Genomic DNA, 24,806 nt, shown 5'->3' with positions numbered 1-24,806 from the left:
TATGCATCAAGTATTATTACGTATACAGACAATTCAGGATTCTTTGCAGGATACATGTCCCAGTTTTCTCAACGATCACAGCATGCAACACCCTGTATATTTGGTTTAGATTTACAGGCTTGTGTCGCTGAATTTTTTTAAACACACATGTCCGATATATAAGCATATAAACAACAAATATGATACACGTTACAATTAAATAGTGTTTCAAACAAATAAAGTAAAATCTTAGACAAAGTTGTTTCTAATTCTTCAGAATCATCCACAAGACGTGATACCAGTTGTGTCCATTGCAGACTCTCGCCCGTATGTCGTACATAATTCATGATTTGTTCCATTTTCAGCACACGCTCTTCATTAACCCAGGCATTGTGTGTTGTGTAGAACGATACATTGTTCACTTTATTTTCAATAATCTGATGCATAACATTTGTAAGTTCTCTCAAAATATTTTTTTTATTTATTCTCTCTAACATCGTAGACACATAGTTACCCATTGCTTTACAACTAAATAACAAAATGTCACTCGGTCTCTTGGGGTTTATTGAGCCAGAAAGTCATCACATCAGCCACCACAGCTTCCCGGTATTTATTGTCGTCCACCAGGGTGTGTCGGATTTCTTTGAGTTTCTCGTGGATGTAGATTGCCTCCTTCAGTTCATGTAGGAATGCCTCGGTTACCCCGTAAACTCTGGGGATAGACGGCACAAGACCCATAGACTTCAGGGCTCTGACAGCGATGGTATAAACCTGCAGGACCACAGTCTTTTCACCAGCTCCTCAAAATGGTTGAAGAAGTAGTATCTTGGCGGGTCGTATAGGCACGGATGACGGCGCTGGCTGGGTTGATTGATCTCACAACCGATGCATTTTTCTCTTATATATTCTCCAATCACCACGTCTAAAAGTGTGGCTACAGAGGCCTTGATGGTGTCCACAAAAATAGTACTGACTACCCCATCAAACACATCCTCAGGCTGTGTAAATGTAGGGGGTGTCGTGGGTCTCGCCAGGGGGGAGTAGAATGTCGGGCTGCGAGGCATAGAGTCCTTAGGGTCTGGCCCCCATGTCGTATCGGAGTCCTGGTATGTTGTATGAATATCCATGGTGTATGATGAAATGAAGAACTGGAGGCTTTAAGGGCACTCCTTTTATTGTTGAACCAGTCCTTTGGGTATCAGGGCGTGGTTAACGCAGCCGCGTACTTAGTTTTCTTCGGAGGCTGTCCCTTCTGAGGATGTACCTTCTTGGGGCTCCTTTGAATCATAATCCTCAGGATTCGTATATAATATGCACTTCTTTACATGAACAATGCTCTGCCGCTGTTGGCTCTGTACAAAGAGAGCGTCCAACAGCTGTAACATTTTCAATTCCATTAGATCCCAAATTTTAAAAGGAATAAGCATGCGCAACCTAAAATCCCCAGTCAGGCCACCATCACGAATGTTTTGGTTGCGGGTTTCCTCGTTGCTGATATAGAACTCCACGTAGCCACATGGAAGTCCATTCTTTCTTTGTATTTTCACCCTGTGAAATATTCTTCCTGAGGAGTCAGGGGCACCTTCCCAACGGGTCTCGTAGCCCGTGAACAAGCTATAACCCTTGGTGATAAGGCTCAGTTCGGGACACACAACCTTGCGAAAAACCATCCAGTCTTCAAGCCTGTAGTCCACTCCTAAAGTCTGATCTGTATATTCTTCTCCTACCGTATAGAGGTTCACTCTACAGGCCAGGTAATCAAACCGATACCCTCATTGATGTCCATTAGACATCAGCACTTGATCTTTCAGAGCAGTTGCGGGCAGTATTTGGGTTCTATACACACTTAGAAACCGGCTTGATACTTGGCCCTTTCTCTATGTTTCAACCGAGGTCCTGCTTCCGTTGTTACAGTCATCACTGCTTTGCCACTGATCACAAAATCCACGCTGATTTTTTAAATCTTGTTTAGTGTTCTGGGGCCGCATATCTTGTTCTGGGCTTTATTTATAAGGCGTCTGCCAACCCCAATACCCCAGGACATTCGTGTTTCATAGACAACAACCCTAAGGTCAATAAAACAGGGGGTGGGGGGGTCAAACTATTTTAAATGTTCATCACCCCCAGTTCAAAGAGGTCCCTAGACATCAATCATCATGACAACTTCAAAGGCATTATATAAATATTGTCGCACTCACTAAGGCGTGAGAACAGGAACAGGATGCCCATATATGGGCATAACCACGCGATCACTTCCCGCCAGGATGTCCTGACCGGATGCCCAAATATGGGCATGCACACGTCATCCGGACATAGGGTCATAAATCAAACGTTTGACGTGTGCCGTCTACTTTATTCTCTCTCACACCAAAACTGACAAGGTGCACACTGATCAGTAAAGAGAGGCTAACATTCTGTAACGCTCCCTTTCCTCTGCACAGTTCTCTCACAGTGAGAAACTATAGGATTACAATAGTGTTCTACACTTTCTTCATTTGATCCAATTCATCGTTGCCAATTATTTAATGACATGAGAATTAAGTGGAGTGTCTAATCTTAGCTGGTCTGAGAGAACTGATGAGGCTTCTCTCCTTTATGTATACATTGATGTCTTTTTAAATGGCCCAATCTGTAGAATCTCTTACCACAGTCAGAAGCCTTATCACTGCACTCTCAAGTGTGTATCCGTTGGTGTGTTTTTACATTGCCCAATTGGGAAAAACTCTTGCCATATTGAGAGCAGAAGTAAGGCTTCTCTCCTTTGTCTTTTCTCTAATGACCTTTAAGCTCAGCTGGTGTTTTAACATTTTCTACAGTCAGATCAGTGGTAAGGCTCCTCTCTTGTGTTTCCCTTAGTGTCTTTTTAAATGGCACACTCAAGAGAAACTCTTTCCACAGTCAGAGCAGGAGTACGTCTTCTCTCCAGTGTGTGTATATGTTCAGATCATTTTAAGGTGTCTGGAAGAGAGAAACTTGCCCCACAGTCAGAAAAGGAGTAAGGCTTCTCTCTTTTGTGTATACGTTCATGTTGTTTTAAGGTGCCCAGGTGAGAGAAACTCTTTCCACAGTCAGAGCAGGAGTAAGGCTTCTCTCCTGTGTGTGTTCTCTGATGAACTTTTAGGTCAGTTGATGTTTTGAAGCATTTTACACAGTCAGAGCAGGAGTAAGGCTTCTCTCCTGTGTGTATACAATCATGTTGTTTTAAGGTGTCCGGACGAGAGAAACTCGCCCCACAGTCATAGCAGGAGTAAGGCTTCTCTCCTGTGTGTATACGTTTATGTTTTTGTAAGGTGCACGGTCGAGAGAAACTCTTACCACAGTCAGAGCAGGAGTAAGGCTTCTCTCCTGTGTGTATACGTTCATGTTGTTTTAAGGTACCCAGTTGAGAGAAACTCTTTCCACAGTCAGAGCAGAAGTAAGGCTTCTCTCCTGTGTGTATACGTTCATGTTTTTTTAAGGTGCCCAGTCGAGAGAAACTCGCCCCACAGTCAGAGCAGGAGTAAGGCTTCTCTCCTTTGTGTATACGTTCATGGTGTTTTAAGGTGCCCCGTTGAGAGAAATTCTTTCCACAGTCAGAGCAGAAGTAAGGCTTCTCTCCTGTGTGTAAACGTTCATGTATTTTTAGGTGGCACAGTTGAGAGAAACTCCTTCCACAGTCAGAGCAGGAGTAAGGCTTCTCTCCTGTGTGTATATGTTCATGACGTTTTAAGGTGTTCCGATGAGAGAAACTCGCCCCGCAGTCAGAGCAGGAGTAAGGCTTCTCTCCTGTGTGTGTTCTCTGATGAGCTTTTAGGTCAGTTGATGTTTTGAAGCATTTTCCACATTCAGAGCAGGAGTAAAGCTTTTCTCCTGTGTGTATACGTTCATGTTGTTTTAGGTGGCTTGGTCGAGAGAAACTCTTTCCACAGTCAGAGCAGGAGTAAGGCTTCTCTCCTTTGTGTGTACGTCCATGTTGTTTTAAGGTACCCAGTTGAGAGAAACTCTTTCCACAGTCAGAGCAGGAGTAAGGCTTCCCTCCTTTGTGTGTACGTTCATGTTTTTTTAAGGTGCCCAGTCGAGAGAAACTCACCCCACAGTCAGAGCAGGAGTAAGGCTTCTCTCCTGTGTGTATATGTTCATGACGATTTAAGGTGTTCCGGCGAGAGAAACTCGCCCCGCAGTCAGAGCAGGAGTAAGGCTTCTCTCCTGTGTGTATATGTTCATGTTGTTTTAGGTGGCTTGGTCGAGTAAAACTCTTTCCACAGTCAGAGCAGGAGTAAGGCTTCTCTCCTTTGTGTGTACGTTCATGTCGTTTTAAGGTGTCCCGATGAGAGAAACTCTTTCCACAGTCAGAGCGGGAGAAACGCTTCTCTCCTCTGTGTGTTCCAAGATGAACTTTTAGCGCAGTTGATGTTTTGAAGCATTTTCCACATTCAGAGCAGGAGTAAAGCTTTTCTCCTGTGTGTATTTTTAGGTGTATTTTTAGCTTTGATAGAAATGGGAAAATCTCCTCACAATGTGGGCAGTGGTGAGACCTCTTTGCTCTGTGATCTTCCTGCTGATGCTCTCTGGATGTAGAGAATGTCTCAACATGGTCTCCTGTGTGAACAATATCAGAACAACCAGTCAATTGGTGTGATATACATGTCAATCAAATGTATTTTATGAAGCTCTTTTTACAAAAGTTGTAACAAAGTCCTTTACAGAAACCAACCCAAAATCCCCAAAGAGCAAGCAATGCAGGTGTAGAAGCACAGTGGCCACGAAAAACTCCCTAGAAAGCAGGAACCTTGGAAGAAACAGAGAGGAACCAGGCTCAAAGGGGTGGCCGGTCCTCTTCTGTCTGTACCGGGTGACATATGTATTCATATCAGTAGGCTGTACAATACAGGGGAATAAAACTAATCTAAAAGTGGGTAAGAGATGAAAGCTAAAAAGGGGCGTGTCATCCTCCACTCACGATCACAAGGGTTAGTAACTACACAGACTCACTTCATAGAACTTTAAAACACTGGCAGTTTGTCTACTTCACTTCTTTAGTCTACTCTCTGATCACTCCAGATAGCTCAGTTAATAAAACAAATGCTGGCAATACTGGTGTCAAACCATGCAAGTGTCAGTAGCATGAAATAACATCTACCTTCTCATTGAAACAGTTCTACTGCAACTTTTCATGCACAGTGGGAAGTTGGAATGAACAACAAACTTAGTTAGATAGAACCTGCTCTTACCATGATTAACAGATTTCCCAATCTTCTCCTCCTCTTCTTCATCTTTAATGTTGACATTCAGCTCCAGTGTTTGACTGCAGTCTTCCAGCTTCACAGATGCCATCTCTGGATCCTGCAGTGCAAACTGGGCCCCACTGTCACAATCAGGACCCAGTGACTGTGGGTTTGGACTCAGTGTGGAAGGAGAGAGGCAGGCTGGGTTTGTCGTTACTGTTGATGTTACCGGCCTCAGACTTAATTCTAGTCCTGTAGTAACAATGAGAAACAGACACAAAAAGTTATTGTCTTGACAGTTCTGGCACTTTCTTTATTCTCTAAAAATATGTTATATGTTCAATTATCTAATTCAGTGCTTGACTTGGACTGAAATAGGTGCCGGTACTGTTTATATTTAGGCACAGGAGCTCCACAATACTGTTGAGCTAATATTCTATAAGAGGAACTGTCAAGACTTCCGCCGAAGTCGGTCCCTCTCCTTGTTCGGGCGGCGCTCGGCGGTCGACGTCACCGGTCTTCTAGCCATCGCCGATCCATTACATGTTCAGTATTTAACCTCTGTTTCCCACATGTATGTGTGCGTGTTTGTTCTATGTTGATGGCTATATCTGACGGCTGGTATTTTGTTGCTGGGCTTTGTATCTACGCCTGTTTATTCGTGGTACCGGTATATTTCACACAACGCTCCATTCTATTGTTTCTATACTGGTGTTTTTTTTTTTTTTTTTTTTTTTTTAAATACCTTGTCCACGCATCTCAACACTCCTGCGCCTGACTCCTTTTCACCAGTTACCCAAAGCCTTGACAGAAACACACACCTCAAATGGAGTCAGCAGGAGCAGGTGCCCCTGCAGTAGGGGTCGAGGAGCGAGTCCAGCAGCACTCTAAAATTCTCCAGCATCTCGGCAGCGCCATGGACCGCGTGCTGCAAACCATGGAGCGATGGAAGAGAGGAGGAGTTCCTCCAGCGTCTCCACCAGCACCACCAGTTTCACCTATAATCACCCCTCCTTCACCTGGTCCCAGTGGGATTCGGCTCGCCCTCCCGAGGGAGTATGATGGTACGGCGGCGGGATGTCAGGGGTTCTTGCTCCAGCTAGAGCTCTACCTGGCAACCGTCCACCTGGCTCCCTCAGGCTGTGAGAGCGTGGCCGCCCTCGTCTCCTGCCTCTCAGGGAAGGCCCTGGAGTGGGCCTCCACTTCGGGATTTCACATGAACGTCTCGTACACCTGAGGCAGGGGACGAGGAGCGCACAGGAGTTCGTGATGGAACGACAGGGCCCTGATCGATCACTACCGGTGCAGTTTGCGCGAGGACGTCCGTCGGGAGTTGGCCTGCAGGGACACCACTCTCACATTCAACCAGCTGGTGGACCTGTCCATCCGGCTGGATAACGTGCTGGCTACCCGCGGACATCCAGATCGGGGTCTGTCAATTCCATCCCCCATCACCACCGCTCCGACGCCCATGGAGCTGGGAGGTGCTGCACTTAGGGCGACCTGAGGCGGGGCCATTCCATGCACCATCTGTGGCCGGAGAGGTCAAACTGCCGGTAGGTGCTGGGGAGGTTCCTCTGGGAGTCGAGGCAGCAGGCAGGGCACTCTCGTTTCACCCCAGGTGAGTCGGCACCAGGCTCACCCAAAGCATTGGAATTGTGCGATAAATCTCCTGGTAGACGCAGCACTTCCCAGGAGTCACGTGTATCCCCTGTCGCAAGAGGAGACGGCGGCTATGGAAACAAATGTTTCCGAATCTCTGGGGCAGGGGTACATTCGGCCCTCCACTTCACCTGCCTCCTCGACTTTATTTTTTGTGAAGAAGAAGGATAGAGGTCTGCGCCCGTGTATTGACTATCGAGGCATTAACCAAATCACTGCGAGGTAGTTACCCGCTGCCTCTCATAGCCAGTGCGATCGAGTCAATGCACGGGGCACACTTCTTCACAAAATTGGATCTCAGGAGCGCTTACAACCTGGTGCGTATCCGGGAGGGAGAAGAGTGGAAGATGGCGTTTAGTACCACATCAGGCCATTATGAGTACCTTGTCATGCCATACGGGTTGATGAATGCTCCATCAGTCTTCCAATCCTTTGTAGACGAGGAACCTGCACGGGCAGGGTGTAGTGGTGTATATCGATGACATTCTGATATACTCCGCTACATGCGGCGAGTATGTGTCCTTGGTGCGCAGGGTACTTGGACGACTATTGGAGCATGAACGGAACGTCAAGGCTGAGAAATGCCTGTTCTTCCAGCAGGCCGTCTCCTTCCTAGGGTATCGCATTTCCACATCAGGGGTGGAGATGGAGAGTGACCGCATTTCAGCTGTGCGTAATTGGCCGACTCCCACCACGGTAAAGAAAGTGCAGCGGTTTCTAGGGTTTGCCAACTACTACCGGAGGTTCATCCGTGGCTTTGGTCAGGTAGCAGCTCCCATTACCTCACTGCTGAAGGGGGGACCGGTGCGTTTGCAGTGGTCGGCTGAGGCGGACAGGGCTTTTGGTCACCTGAGGGCTCTGTTTACCTCGGCTCCCGTGCTGGCTCATCCGGATCCCTCTTTGGCGTTCATAGTGGAGGTGGACGCGGGTCCAAGGCTGGGTTAGGACCCGTGCTCTCTCAGCTCTCAGGAACGCCACCAAAGCGCCGCCCCTGTGCCTTCTTTTCGAAGAAGCTCAGCCCAGCGGAGCGACGTGGGGGACAGGAAGCTGTTGGCTGTCGTCAAGACCTTGAAGGCGTGGAGACATTGGCTTGAGGGGGCTAAACACCCTTTTCTCATCTGGACTGACCACCGCAATCTGGAGTACATCCGGGCGGCGAGGAGACTGAACCCTCGCCAGGCAAGGTGGGCCATGTTCTTTACCCGTTTTGTTTTCACCCTGTCCTACAGACCAGGTTCCCAGAACGCTAAGGCAGACGCACTGTCCCGGATGTATGACACGGAGGAGCGGTCCATGGATAACACTCCCATACTCGCGGCCTCTTGCCTGGTGGCACCGGTAGTATGGGAGCTGGACGCGGACATCGAGCGGGCGTTACGTGCAGAGCCCACTCCCCCCAGTGTCCAGCTGGGCATCTGTACGTTCCGTCTGCTGTCCGCGACCGTTTGATCTATTGGGCCCACACGTCACCCTCCTCTGGTCATCCGGGTATCGGCCGGACAGTGCGTTGTCTCAGTGGGAAGTACTGGTGGTCCACCTTGGCTAAGGACGTGAGGGTTTATGCTTCCTCCTGCTCGGTGTGCGCCCAGTGCAAGGCTCCTAGGCACCTGCCCAGAGGGAAGTTACAACCCTTACCCATTCCACAACGGCCGTGGTCACACCTGTCGGTGGACTTCCTAACGGATCTTCCTCCCTCACAGGGGAACACCACGATCCTGGCCCTGGTGGATCGGTTTTCTAAGTCCTGCCGTCTCCTCCCTTTGCCCGGTCTCCCTACGGCCCTACAGACTGCGGAGGCCCTGTTCACACACGTCTTCCGGCACCACGGGGTGCCTGAGGACATAGTATCTGATCGAGGTCCCCAGTTCACATCAAGGGTCTGGAGGGCGTTCATGGAACGTCTGGGGGTCTCGGTCAGCCTTACCTCAGGTTTTCACCCCGAGAGTAACGGGCAGGTGGAGAGAGTGAACCAGGATGTGGGTAGGTTTCTGCGGTCCTATTGCCAGGACCGGCCGGGGGAGTGGGCGGCGTTCATACCTTGGGCAGAGACGGCCCAAAACTCGCTCCGCCACTCATCCACTAACCTCTCCCCCTTCCAGTGCGTACTGGGGTACCAGCCGGTTCTGGCACCTTGGCATCAGAGCCAGATCGAGGCTCCTGCGGTGGACGACTGGTTTAGGCGCTCGGAGGAGACATGGGACGCCGCTCATGTGCAGTGGGCCGGGAGGCGTCAGAAGACTGGCGCAGACCGCCACGGCAGTGAAGCGTCCTCCACATGCCCCTCTCGACCCTCCACCTGCCCCTCCACCTGCCCTGCCGGAAGCTGGGCCCGCGGTTTGTGGGGCCATTCAAAGTCCTGAGGAGACTGAACAAGGTTTGTTACAGGTTACAGCTTCCCCCCGATTACCATATTAACCCCTCGTTCCATGTGTCTCTCCTCAGGCCGGTGGTGGCTGGTCCACTCCAGGAGTCTGAGGTGTGGGAGGTTCCTCCGCCCCCTTTGGACATCGAGGGGGCCCCGGTGTATGCAGTTCGAGCCATACTGGACTCGAGGCGTCAAGCGAGGGGCCTTCAGTACCTCGTGGAGTGGAAGGGGTACGGTCCAGAGGAGAGATGCTGGGTGGAGGACGTATTGGACCCGTCGATGCTGCAGGAGTTCCACCGTCTCCATCCGGGTCGCCCTACGCCTCGTCCTCCGGATCGTCCCCGAGGCCGGTGACAGCGCGCGGCTCAAGGGGGGGTACTGTCATGACTTCCGCCGAAGTCGGTCCTTCTCCTTGTTCGGGCGGCGCTCGGCGGTCGACGTCACCGGTATTCTATCCATCGCCGATCCACTTTTCATTTTCCATTTGTTTTGTCTTTGGTTTTTTCACACCTGGTTTCAATTCCCCCATTACAGATTCAGTATTTAACCCGCTGTTTCACACATGTATGTGTGCGTGTTTGTTCTATGTTGATGACTGTATCTGACGGCTGGTATTTTATTGCCGAGCTTTGTATGAACCCCGTTTATTCATTGTACCGGTATATTTCACGGACCGTTGGTGTTTTTGGTGTTTTTTCGTGTATTAAATACCTTGTCCACGCATCTCAACTCTCCTGCGCCTGACTCCTTTTCCCCAGTTACCCAAAGCCTTGACAGGAACATGAGCTCAAACAGTAGACATTTGAAGTGCCGGTTCTCAGCTCCAGTGAGCTCCTGTCCAAGTCAAGCACTGATCTCATTTCAATGGATCAGGTAGCTAAGCATTGACAACAAAACATTCATTAATTCATATTACACAAAGTACACATTTTAAAATTAGTCTACACAAAGTAAGTGCACTTAAACTGAAGTAGATTTCCCAAATTCACATAAATAGCAAAAAAACATTTAGTACAAGTTTAGTTTTAACCCTGTCTTCACTGTATTATTTTAATCAAAAACCAATTGTGTTTCCCGTTCACACCATAGTAACATTTATAGATAAAGATAGAAGCAACTGAAGGTGTCTGAATATTAGTACACATGTAGAAAACTCAGTATAGAGACAAAGGAGAGTCGCAATTCAACGGCTCAGACACGAGAGTTATGTGGCAGGGTCTACAGTCAATCACAGATTACAAAAAGAAAACTAGCCCCGTCGCGGACCAGGATGTCTTGCTCCCAGACAGACTAAACAACTTCTTTGCTCGCTTTGAGGACAATACAGTGCCACTGACACGGCCCGCTACCAAAACCTGCGGGCTCTCCTTCATTGCAGCCGAAGTGAGTAAAGCATTTAAACGTGTTAACCCTCGCAAGGCTGTAGGCCCAGACGGCATCCCCAGCCGCTTCCTCAGAGCATGCGCAGACCAGCTGGCTGGTGTGTTTACGGACATATTCAATCAATCCTTATCCCAGTCTTCTGTTCCCACATGCTTCAAGAGGGCCACCATTGTTCCTGTTCCCAGGTAACTGAGCAAAACGACTACCGCCCCGTAGCACTCACTTCCATCATCATGAAGTGCTTTGAGAGACTAGTCAAGGACCATATCACCTCCACCCTACCTGACACCCTAGACCCACTCCAATTTGCTTACCGCCCCAATAGGTCCACAGACGACGCAATCGCAACCACACTGCACACTGCCCTAACCCATCTGGACAAGAGGAATACCTATGTGAGAATACTGTTCATCGACTACAGCTCAGCATTTATTAACACCATAGTACCCTCCAAACTCGTCATCAAGCTCGAGACCCTAGGTCTCGACCCCGCCCTGTGCAACTGGGTCCTGGACTTCCTGACGGGCCGCCCCCAGGTGGTGAGGGTAGGTAACAACATCTCCACCCCGCTGATCCTCAACACTGGGGCCCCACAAGGGTGCGTTCTGAGCCTACTCCTGTACTCCCTGTTCACCCACGACTGCATGGCCATGCACGCCTCCAACTCAATCATCAAGTTTACAGACGACACTACAGTGGCAGGCTTGATTACCAACAACGACGAGACGGCCTACAGGGAGGAGGGCCCTCGGAGTGTGGTGTCAGGAAAATAACCTCACACTCAATGTCAACAAAACAAAGGAGATGATCGTTGACTTCAGGAAACAGCAGAGGGAGCACCCCCCTATCACATCGACGGGACAGTAGTGGAGAGGGTAGAAAGTTAAGTTCCTCGGCGTAAACATCAGGACAAACTGAATTGGCCCACCCACACAGACAGCGTGGTAAAGAAGGCGCAGCAGCGCCTCTTCAACCTCAGGAGGCTGAACAAATTTGGCTTGTCACCAAAAGCACTCACAAACTTTTACAGATGCACAAACGAGAGCATCCTGTCAAGCTGTATCACCGCCTGGTACGGCAACTGCTCCGCCCATAACCGTAAGGCTCTCAAGAGGGTAGTGAGGTCTGCACAACGCATCACCGGGGGCAAACTACCTGCCCTCCAGCACACCTACACCACCCGATGTGACAGGAAGGCCATAAAGATCATCAAGGACAACAACCACCCGAGCCACTGCCTGTTCACCCAGCTATCATCCAGAAGGTCAGTACAGGTGCATCAAAGCAGGGACCGAGAGACTGAAAAACAGCTTCTATCTCAAGGCCATCAGACTGTTAACCTGATGAGGACCAGAGGGCGCTGTTTTCACTTTGGGGGAAAATCGTACCCAATTTAAACGGCCTCGTACTCAATTCTTGCTCGTACAATATGCATATTATTATTACTATTGGATAGAAAACACTCTAGTTTCTAAAACCGTTTGAATTTTGTCTGTGGGTAAAACACAACTCATTTGGCAGCACACTTTCTGACCAGGAAGTGGAAAGTCTGAAATCGATGCTGTGTTCAAGTGTCTGCCTATAAATGGGCATGATACGTATGACTATACGTGCACGTCATACACCTTCCCCTAGATGTCAAGAAGAAGTGAGAGGAGAAAGGAGTTGATTATCTCGGTCTGAGGTTGAATAAACCCTCTTGGAACGACGTGTCCCCCATTTTCTGTTCTCTGCAAGGCGCGTGATGGGACCTGTTATTGCCTACTGGAAAGCTGTCGTTATGGGTGAATACTATCTCCGGCTTTGATTTTATTTGATACATGTCACAATATCATCGTAAAGTATGTTTTTTCAATATAGTTTTATTAGACTATTGAAATTTATTCGGGACGTTAGGCGTGTTGCGTCGTTTGCGTTTGTTCACGAAGGAGAGGTTAGCGCCGCATGGCCAGTGTGCTTGCTAATTCAAGAGGGAAAGAGGACGTTCTGAATCCAAACAACGACGGTTCTGGACAAAGGACCCCTTGTACAACATTCTGATGGAAGATCAGCAAAAGTAGGAACCATTTTGTGATGCTATTTCATATATCTGTCGAACTGTGTACTAGTAGCTTTGCGCTCAGGTTTTGGTTATTCCCTTGCCATAACTAAGTCTTATGTCGTAATGAAGATATTTTTAGAATTCTAACACTGCGATTGCATTAAGAACTAATGGATCTATCGTTTCCTATACAACATGTATTTTTTTGTAATGTTTATGAATAGCTATTTGGTCAGAATAGGTGAGAGTCTAATAGAAATATCCGCACATTCTGGGAAAAATATGCTACGTTAGCACATTGTATAACCACGGATTTCAGCTCTAAATATGCACTTTTCGAACAAAACATAAGTGTATGTATAACCTGATGTTATAGGACTGTCATCTGAGGAAGGTTTATGAAGGTTAGTGAAATTTAATATCTTTTGCTGGTTTATTCGCTAACGCTAAAGTGCCTATTGCTATCGCTAACGTGCCTTGATGAATGAATGCGGTAGTGTGGTAGGCTATTGTAGTAAGCTAATATAATGCTATATTGTGTTTTCGCTGTAAAACACTTAAAAAATCGTAAATATTGGCTGTATTCACAAGATCTTTGTCTTTCATTTGCTATACACCATGTATTTTTCAGAAATGTTTTATGATGAGTATTTCGGTATGTCACGTTGGTGTCTAATTATTCTGGCTGCTTTCGGTGCAATTTCTGATTGTAGCCGCAATGTAAACTATGATTTATACCTGAAATATGCACATTTTTCGAACAAAACATAGATTTATTGTATAACATGTTATAAGACTGTCATCTGATGAAGTTGTTTCTTGGTTTCTTTGGTTTGTTCTAGGTTAGTTTGGTTGATTTTGTGCATGCTACCTGTGCTGTGAAAAATGTCTGTGCTTTTTTCTATTTGTTGGTGAGCTAACATAAATATATATTGTGTTTTCCCTGTAAAACATTTAAAAAATCTGACATGTTGGCTGGATTCACAAGATGTGTATCTTTCATTAGCTGTATTGGACTTGTTAACTTCTTGCGAATATAGGGGGTGCTGTTTCGACTTAGCATAAATTGGTCTCCAGATTAAACTGCCTAGTACTCAATTCTTGCTCGTACAATATGCATATTATTATTATTATTGGATAGAAAACACTCTCTAGTTTCTATAACCGTTGGAATTATGTCTCTGAGTGGAACAGAACTCATTCTACAGCACTTTTCCTGCCAGGGAGTGAGATTTCAGAAATCTTGGTCCCTGTTCCCAGTTCAGTTTTTAAGTCCCTGTGAATCCTATGGGGCTACAAACACTGCCTACGCCTTCCTCTAGATGTCAGTAAGTGGTGACAATTTGAATGGAGTCGATTGCGCAATCAGGGACTTTATAAAAGACAGAAAGGCGGAAGGAGCTTTCTTTTCTTCAATGCGCTCGACGCACGATGGACGTCGGACTGGCCTCTTTCCAAGCTTTGGTTTAGCCAGTAATATATCGCCGGTCATGTTTTTACTCGTTATAGGTGTTAAAAACATCATAAGGTAGTTAATTTAAACCGTTTTATAGCAATTTATATCCGTTTAGTGCGATTTTCTGGCATTTCTTTGTGACGCACTTCCAAGAGCTGGGCACTTTTCTAGTACATGCCGAACGTTAGTGGCCATTTCGACGGGACAAGAGGACATCTTTCGACCAAAAGACGATTAGACCGGAGAAAGGATACATTGCCCAAGATTCTGATGGAAGATCAGCTCATAGTAAGAACTATTTATGATGATAAATCGTTGTTCTGTAGAAAAATGTTAAACGCATATTCCGCCATTTTCTTTGGGGTAGCTTCGCTTTGGCGCACCCGGTATTGCACAGTAAGGATAATTTAAAAAATGTAATTCAGCGATTGCATTAAGAACTAATTTGTCTTTCAATAGCTGTCCAGCCTGTATTTTTTTGTCAAGTTTATGAATATTTATTCATTAGACTAGATCACTGTCCAATATGGCGCCCGACATTTTCAGGCCAGTTTTGCTACTATTCTCATTGTATAACCACGGTTTTTTGTGGCTAAATATGCACATTTTCGAACAAACTCTATATGTATGTTGTAATATGATGTTACAGGAGTGTCATCAGAAGAATTCTGAAAAGGTTAGTGAAAAAATTAATACATTTTGGTGGTGATAATGCTATCGCTCTTTTTGCCTTGAATCAATGCTCGGGTAACGTTTGCACATGTGGTATGCTAATATAACGATTTATTGTGTTTTCGCTGTAAAACACTTAGAAAATCTGAAATATTGTCTGAATTCACAAGATCTGTGTCTTTCCATTGCTGTGAGCTGTGTATTTTTAAGAAATGTTTTATGATTAGTAATTAGGTAATACACGTTGCTCTCTGTAGTAATTCTAGTCGCTTTGGGGAGATTTGTGATGGTGGCTGCAATGGCAAACTATGATTTATACCTGAAATATGCACATTTTTCTAACAAAACCTATGCTATACAATAAATATGTTATCAGACTGTCATCTGATGAAGTTTTTTCTTGGTTAGTGGCTATTTATATCTTTATTTGGTCGAATTGGTGATAGCTGGTGATGGAGTGAAAAAATAGTGGAGTAAGAAAAATGGTGTCTTTTGCTAACGTGGTTAGCTAATAGATTTACATATTGTGTCTTCCCTGTAAAACATTTAAAAAATCAGAAATGATGGCTTTATTCACAAGATCTGTATCTTTCATTTGGTGTCTTGGACTTGTGATTTAATGATATTTAGATGCTACTATTTACTTGTGACGCTATGCTAGCTATGCTAGTCAGTGGGGGGTGGTGGGGGGTGCTCCCGGATCCGGGTTTGGGAGGTGTTAGAGGTTAATGTGTGAAAGTTAAATATTTCTAAAAAATATTTTTTGAATTTCGCGCTCTGCCTTTTCAGTGGAATGTGGGAGGAGTTCCGCTAGCGGAACGCCGGGGCTAGAAAGGTTAAAAAGCCATCACTAACATTGAGTGGCTGCTGCCAACATACTGACTCAACTCCAACCACTTAAATAATGTAAAATATTGATGTAAAAAATGTATCACTAGCCACTTTAAACAATGCCACTTCATATAATGTTTACATACCCTACATTACTCATCTCATATGTATATACTGTACTCTATACCATCTACTGCATCTTGCCATCTTGATGTAATACATGTCACTAGCCACTTTAAACAATGCCACTTTTATATGTTTACATACCCTACATTACTCATCTCATATGTATATACTGTACTCGATACCATCTACTGTATCTTGCCTATGCCGTTCTGTACCATCACTCATTCATATATTTTTATGTACATATTCTTTCATTCCTTTACACTTGTGTGTATAAGGTAGTTGTTGTGAAATTGTTAGGTTAGATTACTCGTTGGATATTACTGCATTGTCGGAACTAGAAGCACAAGCATTTCGCTACACTCGCATTAACATCTGCTAACCATGTGTATGTGACAAATAAAAGTTGATTTGTATCATTGCCTGTGGGAATGTGCTGAAATACAAAGGTTTTGGAGCTCAGTACTGTACTATATCTCTGAGATGACCTTTACCCCAATACCACTAATCCCGAAACTAGTGGCGCACAATTGGCCCAGTGTAGTCCGGGTTAGGCCGTCATTGTAAAAAATAATTTGTTCTTAACCAATTTGCCTAGTTAAATAAAGGTTCAAAAATAAATAAAATAAACACTGCAGAAATGTTTTGGCACCCTCCCCCAGATCTGTGCCTCGCCATAATCCTTTCATGGAGCTCTACGGACAATTGTGTCTGAATGTTATTACAGATGTAGAGAACCGATAATCATTACATTTAGCTTCAAAATAGTACTGCAACTGTAAAAATTGTCTCTCTCTGCTGCACCCACACTGCCTGCACTGAAGTCTGTTGATGCAGATCGAGTGGGCACCGCCATTTTACCAGTTCGTGAATTTTTCCTTTCATGAAGCTCTACGGACAATTCCGTCGACCTCATGACTTGGTTTTTGCTCTGACATGCACTGTCAAATGTGGGACCTTATATAGACAGGTGTGTGCCTTTCCAAATCATGTCCAATCAATTGAATTTACCACAGGTTGACAACAATCAAGTAGTAGAAATATCTCTCTTATTTATTTAATACATTTTAGAATAAGGCTGTAACGTAACAAAACGTGGAAAAAGTCAAGGGGTCTAAATACTTTCCGAATGGGAGAGGGGGATAACTAGTCAGTTGTACAACTGAATGCTTTCAACTGAAATGTGTCTTCCACATTTAACCCAACCCCTCTGAATCAGAGAGGTGCAGGGGGCTGCCATAATCGACATTCACGTCTTCGGTGCCCCGGGAACAGTGGCTTAACTGCCTTGCTCAGGGGCAGAATGACATTTTTACCTTGTCAGCTCTGGGATTCAATCCAGCAACCTTTCGGTTACTGGCCCAACACTCTAATGCAAAAGGGGAATAAAACTATTCTAAAAGTATCTCATAAGTCAAGAACATTATGACCTATATCATCCTCCACTCACTATCACAAGGGTTAGTAACTACACAGACTCATTTCATATAACTTTAAAACACTGGCAGTTTGTCTCCTTCACTTCTTTAGTCTACTCTCTGAACACTCCAGATAGCCAAGTGAATAAAACAAATGCTGACAATACTGGTGTCAAACCATGCAAGTGTCAGTAGTAGTGATGCACCGATATGACATTTTTGGCCCATACCGATATCCGATATTTTCATTGACAAAAAAAAAAAACAGCTACCGATACCCGATATTGACATTTTTTGCGGCCTTTTATGCATTTTAGTACAGTTAAATAGTTAACACACACACAAACACACACATGGACACAGCAGTCTAAGGCACAGCATCTCATTGCAAGAGGCGTCACTACAGTCCCTGGTTCAAATCCTGGCTGAATCACATCCGGCCATGATTGGGCGGCGCACAACTGGCCTAGCGTCGCCCGGGTTTGGCCGGGGTAGGCCATCATTGTAAATTAGAATTTGTTATTAACTGACTTGCCTAGTTAAATAAAAGGTTACAGAAACACACCAAAAAGTTATTTTGTTGGCATTTCCATACGTCCCCATTACCAATAAAACATAATCAAAACCTATTTCCTCACTTACTTGCTGTGCTGTTTCCTTGATCATTTGTTCAGTCGTTTCATTCTCAACCAGGATTTCTATAGAACGCCGTTTGGGTCTTTGCGTGTCAAAAAATAAGCTTGTTGACCAATCAGGACCTGAATATGACTGCCCGTCACATAATAATTTTACGCGGCCATAAATTTTTTACGTAGTTATTACACATTGATTACACAATCACTCGAATTTCATATGTCAACGATTCATCAATACGTATGCTATGATGCTGGTCATAAAAAAAGCTAGCTAACTCATGGATGCAAACAATGTTCTTCCCCAAAAACATCGCAAACTGACATTATCTGTTTCAGTAGCTATAGTCAGGTAGCTAACTATTTAGCTAGGTGTCATCATCTAAATTAACCCTAATTTATAAGACAGTTCTTATTTGATTAATGGTGGTCGGACCCATCTATGTGAAACTAGCCACAATAAAAATTAACCACAATAGTGAAATTTGCAGTTAGCCTTCAAAGTAAAGGTAGGGCATAATTCTACTATTTGTATTCATTTGCATCACTGTCAATGACATACTTTTATTTTGAAAACAAACAGCAAATTCCACTTTTGTGCTAATCCTTATTGTGGCTAGCTTCACAACACATAACCCGGTACGGTCGAGCGTCACTAGCCAGATGAAGCTAGTTGGCTGCTTATAACGGAAGCTTTGGGCAACAGGGTTAAGTAGCTGGCTAACTGTTTATTTTCATGAACTGAAGTTCAATTTCAATAGGCGAACAACAAGTGGCAACCTAGCTATTGTTTTCAGGCTGGTTGTATTGGTGCTAACATAAACTCGTACATCGCCTTGGTCCGTACAATTGCCCTTATTTTAGCGCCCCAAAAACGTAATACTTCCAGATCAACTGTAATGTCAATACCATTGTAAAGCACAATTTGAAGGTTTGTGTCGAATTTGAATAGGGTTTTTAGGGCGGTGCTAAAGTGATCTTAGAAGTAAACAGCGGCTTCGAGATTGATGATCGCATGCAATGATGACGCAAAAAAATGACTAGGTATCCCCCCTTACCCCCGTCACTGTCCATTTCTTGTTTTTAAATGACGAGAGAAGTGCTACACCTGCTGGAGAGAGATTGTAAGACAGAAATAGTTGCTTTACGCGTGCTGTACGTTACGGAATGACACGTCACGATGTAACAGAGGGTCAGTTTTTTCAGCTTTTCTCCAGTACTATAGAGCCATTACCATGTCGATCAACGCTTAAATAGAAACGTAGTTCACACCCCAGATTTTGAAGTCAACACAGTGTTGTGACTGTGTTGACTTCAAAATCTGGGGTGTGAACTACGTTTCTACTACGTTTCTATTTAAGCGTTGATCGACATGGTAATGGCCTTATAGTATTGGAGAAAAGCTGAAAAAAACTGACCCTCTGTTACATCGTGACCTGTCATGCCGTACAGTCCCATTAGTTTTCTTTGCAGCCTCGTTTGAATGTTGCGGTTGCGCACATTTGTACGGAATGGGGTGAGATTACGTTAGTGTGTACCGGTACTTGACCAGTCGGCGAAAGCCAACATCACCCACGACAGAGAACGGTTGATTGTCAAGGGCAATGGATTCCATTTCTTGGCTTTAATGGATTTTGCCTTTGAGTTGTCTCAGCTGAAATGTTCTTACTCTTTCAAATAAATGCTCGATCCACACAGCAGACATGGTGGGCTAGGGATAGGAATGCTGTGTCGCAAAATTTTACGCAAGTTCATTACGTCCTGTACCTACGTTATATAGGTAGGTATTTACATCAGCTTTGACATCGGTTTTGCACATCAGCGTTAAACTAGACATCTGATATGTTCACCGATATATTGTGTATCCCTAGTCAGTAGCATGAAATAACATCTACCTTCTCATTGAAACAGTTCATCATGAAACAGTTCTACAGCAACTTTTCATACACAGTGGGAAGTTGGAATGAAAAACACACACAAACTTAGAACGTGCTCTTACCATGAGAAACAGATTTTCTGTTTTAATTTTGGCATTCAGTTCCAGTGTTTGACTGCAGTCCTCCAGCTTCACTGATGCTATCTCTTGATCCTGCAGTTCAAAATGGGCTCCACTGTCACAATCAGGACCCAGTGACTGTAGGTTTTGACTCAGTGTGGAAGGAGAGTGTCGTGGAAATACCGGAGCCTGTGAGTTCAAAAAGACTTTATTACAAAGTAATAGAACCCGAGCTGGTTCATGAAGCAAGTGTCTTTCCAGCCTTGGCATACACTTTTTTTTTTTTTTTAAATAGTTTTCCTCCTTACGTCACACATATAAGTGACTCCTCTTTATGTTAATGATTCATCCCCTCTGGCATTTAGCCACCCTTATCTTTTTGCCTTGCACTAACTTTAGCTTGGTTTCACATTAGAGCATAGATTCCATTCATAGCAATGGTACAAAAATAAACAGACACACCCACTCTCAAGACAGGTGCATGTTTAATGGTGCCTAATGACCTAGACACACATATAGAGTGCACTTATTCTGCTGACTACTCTAAGATGTATAATGTGCACACATTTACTGGAAAATTCCCAATAAGAGGCAGGTTGGGTTTGTCCTCACTGTTGATGTTACCAGCCTCAGGCTTAATCTGAGTCGGTCTGTAGTAATAAATAGAAACGGATACAAAAGTTACTCTTGACAGTTCTGGCACTTTCTTTATTCTCTATAAGAGGAACATGAGCTCAAGCAGTAGAAATTTGAGGTGCTGGTACTCAGCTCCGGTGAGCTTCTGCCCAATTCAAGCACTGATCTAATTTCAATAGATCTGATAGCTAAGCATTGACAACAAAACATGAATTCATTCACATTAGACAAAGTATACACTTTAAATTAGGCTACAGAACTTAATCTATAGTAGATTTCTGAATTCACATAAATGACTCAAAAAAACATTTAGTACAAGGTTGCAGTATGTTTTAGGCAGCACTATGTACTATTTTCCTGAATAAACTTGTCTTCACTGTATTATTTCAATCAAAAACCAATAGTATTTCCGTTCACACCATAGTAACATTTATAGATAGACAGAAACAACTGAATGTTTCAATATTAGTACACATGTTGAAAACTGCTAATCATTACATTTAGCTCCAAAATGGTAGTGCAACCGTAAAATGGTCTCTCTCTGCGGCACCCTCACTGCCTGGACTGAAGTCCGTTGATGCAGACCGAGTGGGAGCCGCCATTTTACCAGCTCGTGAATTTTAACGTTACACAAAACCAACAACGACATGTAAAACGAACCCAGAAATCTCAAATTATTTGATCCTTTATGAAATTACCTTGACGAAATGATATACATCCACTCAGACTAACCCAGAGTATCTATGTCACTTGTAAAAATAAAAAATAAAGTGATCACGTTCACTCACGCGGTTTGGACCATTTTTTTTTTACCAAACGTGATAACTTGACGTATTTGTTACCTAGCATGTTATGACATGTTCTTTCGATATTAAAACGTGCTATTACATACCAGTAGTAATACATTTGAAACGGACACAGAAGTTGTCATCTCGACTGCACAATTCTGGCGTATCCTTTATTGTGAAGAATGATGTGCGCCCGCGCGGAACTTCCTGTTCCCCCACTACCAGTTTCTAAACCCAGAGACGCAAACAACGCGAGACTTCAGAGAACTTGTGAAGCGGACCAAGCCGGGGTTTGAGAAGTCAATGAGAGAAGTGAACAATTCTGATACTTTTGCAGTGGTTAATGGGGATCCTAATAAATACCAAAAATATTCAGTGGGCACACACTTTGAAACATGGCCATTCTTTTATCAATTTCATAACTGCAGTGGTTTATTCACAATCGCTCTCACTGCGTATCTTACATATCGCAGCATCACATGAGTAGGCAGACACTCTTCACTCTTCCAACGAAACTCCAGATATAACACATTTTATCGGTGCCCTGCTCCGAAAAACAATGCTCTCTCCTTCAGCTCTTCTGAGACGCATCAAACCAAAACCACTACTGGTCACTCTGACTGACTCTACCTTTCCTAATGCCTCCTTTACCATCTTCCTGACCTCAGATGATCTCCTAACAATACATAATTGTTGATGAATCGCGCTCCATAAGAAACCGATGTTCATTTACAACTTTTGGTCTGTTTGCTCCATTTTTCGTTGTCTCCGTCTTCCATTCAATTCTTACCAACTTCACTCAACTTGGAGCCATCAGACTCGAACAGCACTTTCGCTTCGCCATATTTCCCTACCCCAAACCAGACACCACGCTACGGACTAACTCCTGCATGTAGAATCCTGCATTGAAAAAAGGCAACAACTACAGGTTAAAGGGGAATTTCACCGTGGCTTTGCCATGGCATCAGTGGCGACGTCCACGGACGGTGAATTTTCAGCTATATCAGGTCCATCCATCATGGACTTTATTTCGCCCAAAATTGTCCGTCTGTTTTGATCCAAATATAGCTAATGTTTGTATACTCCATGTTTCATATGTTGGTCATTTTTGCTACCATCCTCTCTCCGCTTACTCCTGTCATTAGTATGTCCAGATGTAACAAATGTAATTATGACCTCAGCTAATGTAGTCATGTACATTAACTTAATGTAATCATTGGCATGTTGTATTGCACAGAAGCAACAAATACACTAGATGACATCATCTCTACTTCCTGTTAATGTAATTATTGTTCCTATGTTTTCTCAGCATACATTACATTAACTCCCACATTAGCGGGGTGCGCGCACGCGAGCGGTTTAGTCAGCCTGTAATAACCCAGTAACTCGGTAGTGAGTTGTCATGTCTAAATGTTGATATTTAACCCTAACCCAGTAATAACCATAGTAAGTCACATGAATAGACATCAAAATCACTCAACCATCCTAACATAATACAACATGTAATGGTCTTATTTAGTGTTCAATTTCAACTGAACCATGATCATATATGTCATTTGTTTGTCTTTTCAGGTCTTACGGCAAATAAAAATGTATGAACTAATACATTCTGTCTTTACCACCACATTCCGCCTTTACCATCACAGTTCATTATGTGGTGACAATTTTACGATATTTGGTCATAAATAGCAGGGATTCTAGCATGCTAACTCCAGTTGAACAGCTAGCATACAATGTACCCGAAATACACATAATTAAAACATAATTTCAAAAAATAACATAATTTGATGAAATTATAGCCTATTTGGTAATGACCAAATAGACTCCATGACATCCATGTGCTCCACTGTCACTATTCATATCCATGGTAACCAAGTACAAACTTTTGAAAAAAAGGTTATTGTCATGTAATTTGCTTGTTGTGGTGTTAATGACACAATACTAAGAGACGACTGTATTTTGTGTAAAGAAAGTATCAAATGGCTTATGCACATCTAGTATGTATATAGTTTCCATGTATTTGACTCTTTTTAAACAGGTGCATTAAATATTTTGTAATTATCAAGACTTTTTTTAAAGTGTAATACAAAGAAGAATGTCAAAAGTCATGTGAGACAGAACAAAAACAGACATGACATGCTGAAGAAAAAAAGTAAGCTGAAAAAAAAGAGTTGAAGGTTATTTTAGTATCTACTTAATGGATGTGAAATAAACAAATCTAAATTAGCATTTTATCTTAAAAATCGAATCCCTGAGACACAAAGGCACTACAGAGGGTTGTGCGTACGGCCCAGTACATCACTAGGGCCAAGCTTCACGCCATCCAGGACCTCTATATCAGGCGGTGTCAGAGGAAGGCCCTAAAAATGGTCAAAGACTTGTGGGAGTTAATGTTACATATAGGGACAGATGTAATACTAAAAGTAGCAAGGACATGTGTACATCAGACCACAGGAGGAGAAGGCGACACTTAAGTGCATTTGCTATTCTGGAAAGGGCAGCATACCAAAGATTAGATGGAGCGGAACAAACATAAGTATAATGGCCAAGGCCATAAGTGCTTAGGATAAGCTGGACATACCAATGTCAGAGGGACACACAATCTACTAGTCCTAATAAGGGCAACATACCAAAGAGCACACCAAGCTAAACATAAGTACAAAGGCCAAAGACATAGACCCATAGGACAGCTGGACATATATTATTTTTAGGACATGAAAGGGTCCCGCCACCATTATAACCTAACCGAAAGCAGATATGGGCGTTATTGGGCGTGAACAAACAGGAAGCTTAAACTAAAAGATAATGGTGGCAGATGGACTGAGGGAAGTAACTTCATTTGCATGTGGGATGGACTCATATGCTGTATGTGTATAAAGGCAGAGCCAGTGCTCAGGGAAGTTGGTTGTTCCGCGGACCAGCACGGCTTATGATATTTTGTATTAAAAGCCTTTATTGAATTCACAAGTTCTTGTAAGTGTTATATTTCTAGACGATTTTCCACCACATACTCCAGCCACCCTAGTCATAGACTGTTCTCTCTGCTACTGCACGGCAAGCAGTACCGGAGCGCCAGTGTAACGGATGTGAAATGGCTAGCTAGTTAGCGGGTACGCGCTAGTAGCGTTTCAATCAGTTACGTCACTTGCTCTGAAACCTAGAAGTAGTGTTGCCCCTTACTCTGCAAGGGCCGCGGCTTTTGTGGAGCGATGGGTAACGACGCTTCGTGGGTGTCAGTTGTTGATGTGTGCAGAGGGTCCCTGGTTCGCGCCCGTGTCGGTGCGAGGGGACGGTTTAAAGTTATACTGTTACACCAAGTCAAGGTCCAAAAGGCTTCTAAACAGCTTCTACGCCCAAGTCATAAGACTCCTGAACAGCTAATCAAATGGCTACCCAGACTATTTGCATTGCCCCCTCTCCGGGCCCCCTCTCTTTTATGCTGCTGCTACCTCTCTGTTATTATCTATGCATAGTCACTTTAATAACGCCACCTACATGTACATATTACCTCAATTACCTTGACTTTCGACCTCCTCCTTTTCTGCAGCAACCAGTGATCCGGGTCACGGCACCAATGTAACAGTTTAACTTTAGTCCGTCCCCTCGCCCCGACCCGG

General features: G+C 44.2%; 1 protein-coding gene and 1 long non-coding RNA gene across 2 annotated transcripts; both read right to left on the bottom strand.

Moving 5' to 3' along the window:
- Positions 1-2,508: 2,508 nt before the first annotated feature.
- On the bottom strand, positions 2,509-4,827 carry LOC120040897 (gastrula zinc finger protein XlCGF26.1-like). The gene is made up of 2 exons (XM_038985898.1): positions 4,808-4,827; positions 2,509-4,463 (listed from the first exon to the last, which is right to left on the bottom strand). Exons 1-2 carry the CDS (start codon positions 4,825-4,827, stop codon positions 2,924-2,926), a joined length of 1,560 nt encoding a protein of 519 aa, XP_038841826.1. The 3' UTR covers positions 2,509-2,923.
- A 557-nt stretch (positions 4,828-5,384) lies between these two features.
- Positions 5,385-23,364, bottom strand: LOC120040896. Its single transcript, XR_005475793.1, has 3 exons — positions 21,294-23,364; positions 19,769-19,954; positions 5,385-5,435 (listed from the first exon to the last, which is right to left on the bottom strand). It is a non-coding gene; the product is annotated as an uncharacterized LOC120040896 (long non-coding RNA).
- Positions 23,365-24,806: the final 1,442 nt, after the last annotated feature.

Source organism: Salvelinus namaycush, unplaced genomic scaffold (genome assembly GCF_016432855.1).
Source record: "Salvelinus namaycush isolate Seneca unplaced genomic scaffold, SaNama_1.0 Scaffold390, whole genome shotgun sequence".
NCBI lineage: Eukaryota > Metazoa > Chordata > Actinopteri > Salmoniformes > Salmonidae > Salvelinus > Salvelinus namaycush.
This window is presented reverse-complemented; position numbering and strand designations above follow the sequence as displayed.

What these genes read in the sequence shown, in the direction of transcription:
- LOC120040897 (XM_038985898.1), bottom strand. Translation starts at nt 4,827, where the DNA reads ATGAATACATATGTCACCCG. An exon ending in ATGAATACATATGTCACCCG is followed by an intron (nt 4,464 to 4,807) that starts GTACAGACAGAA and finishes TTGTGAGGAGAT; the next exon opens with TTTCCCATTTCTATCAAAGC.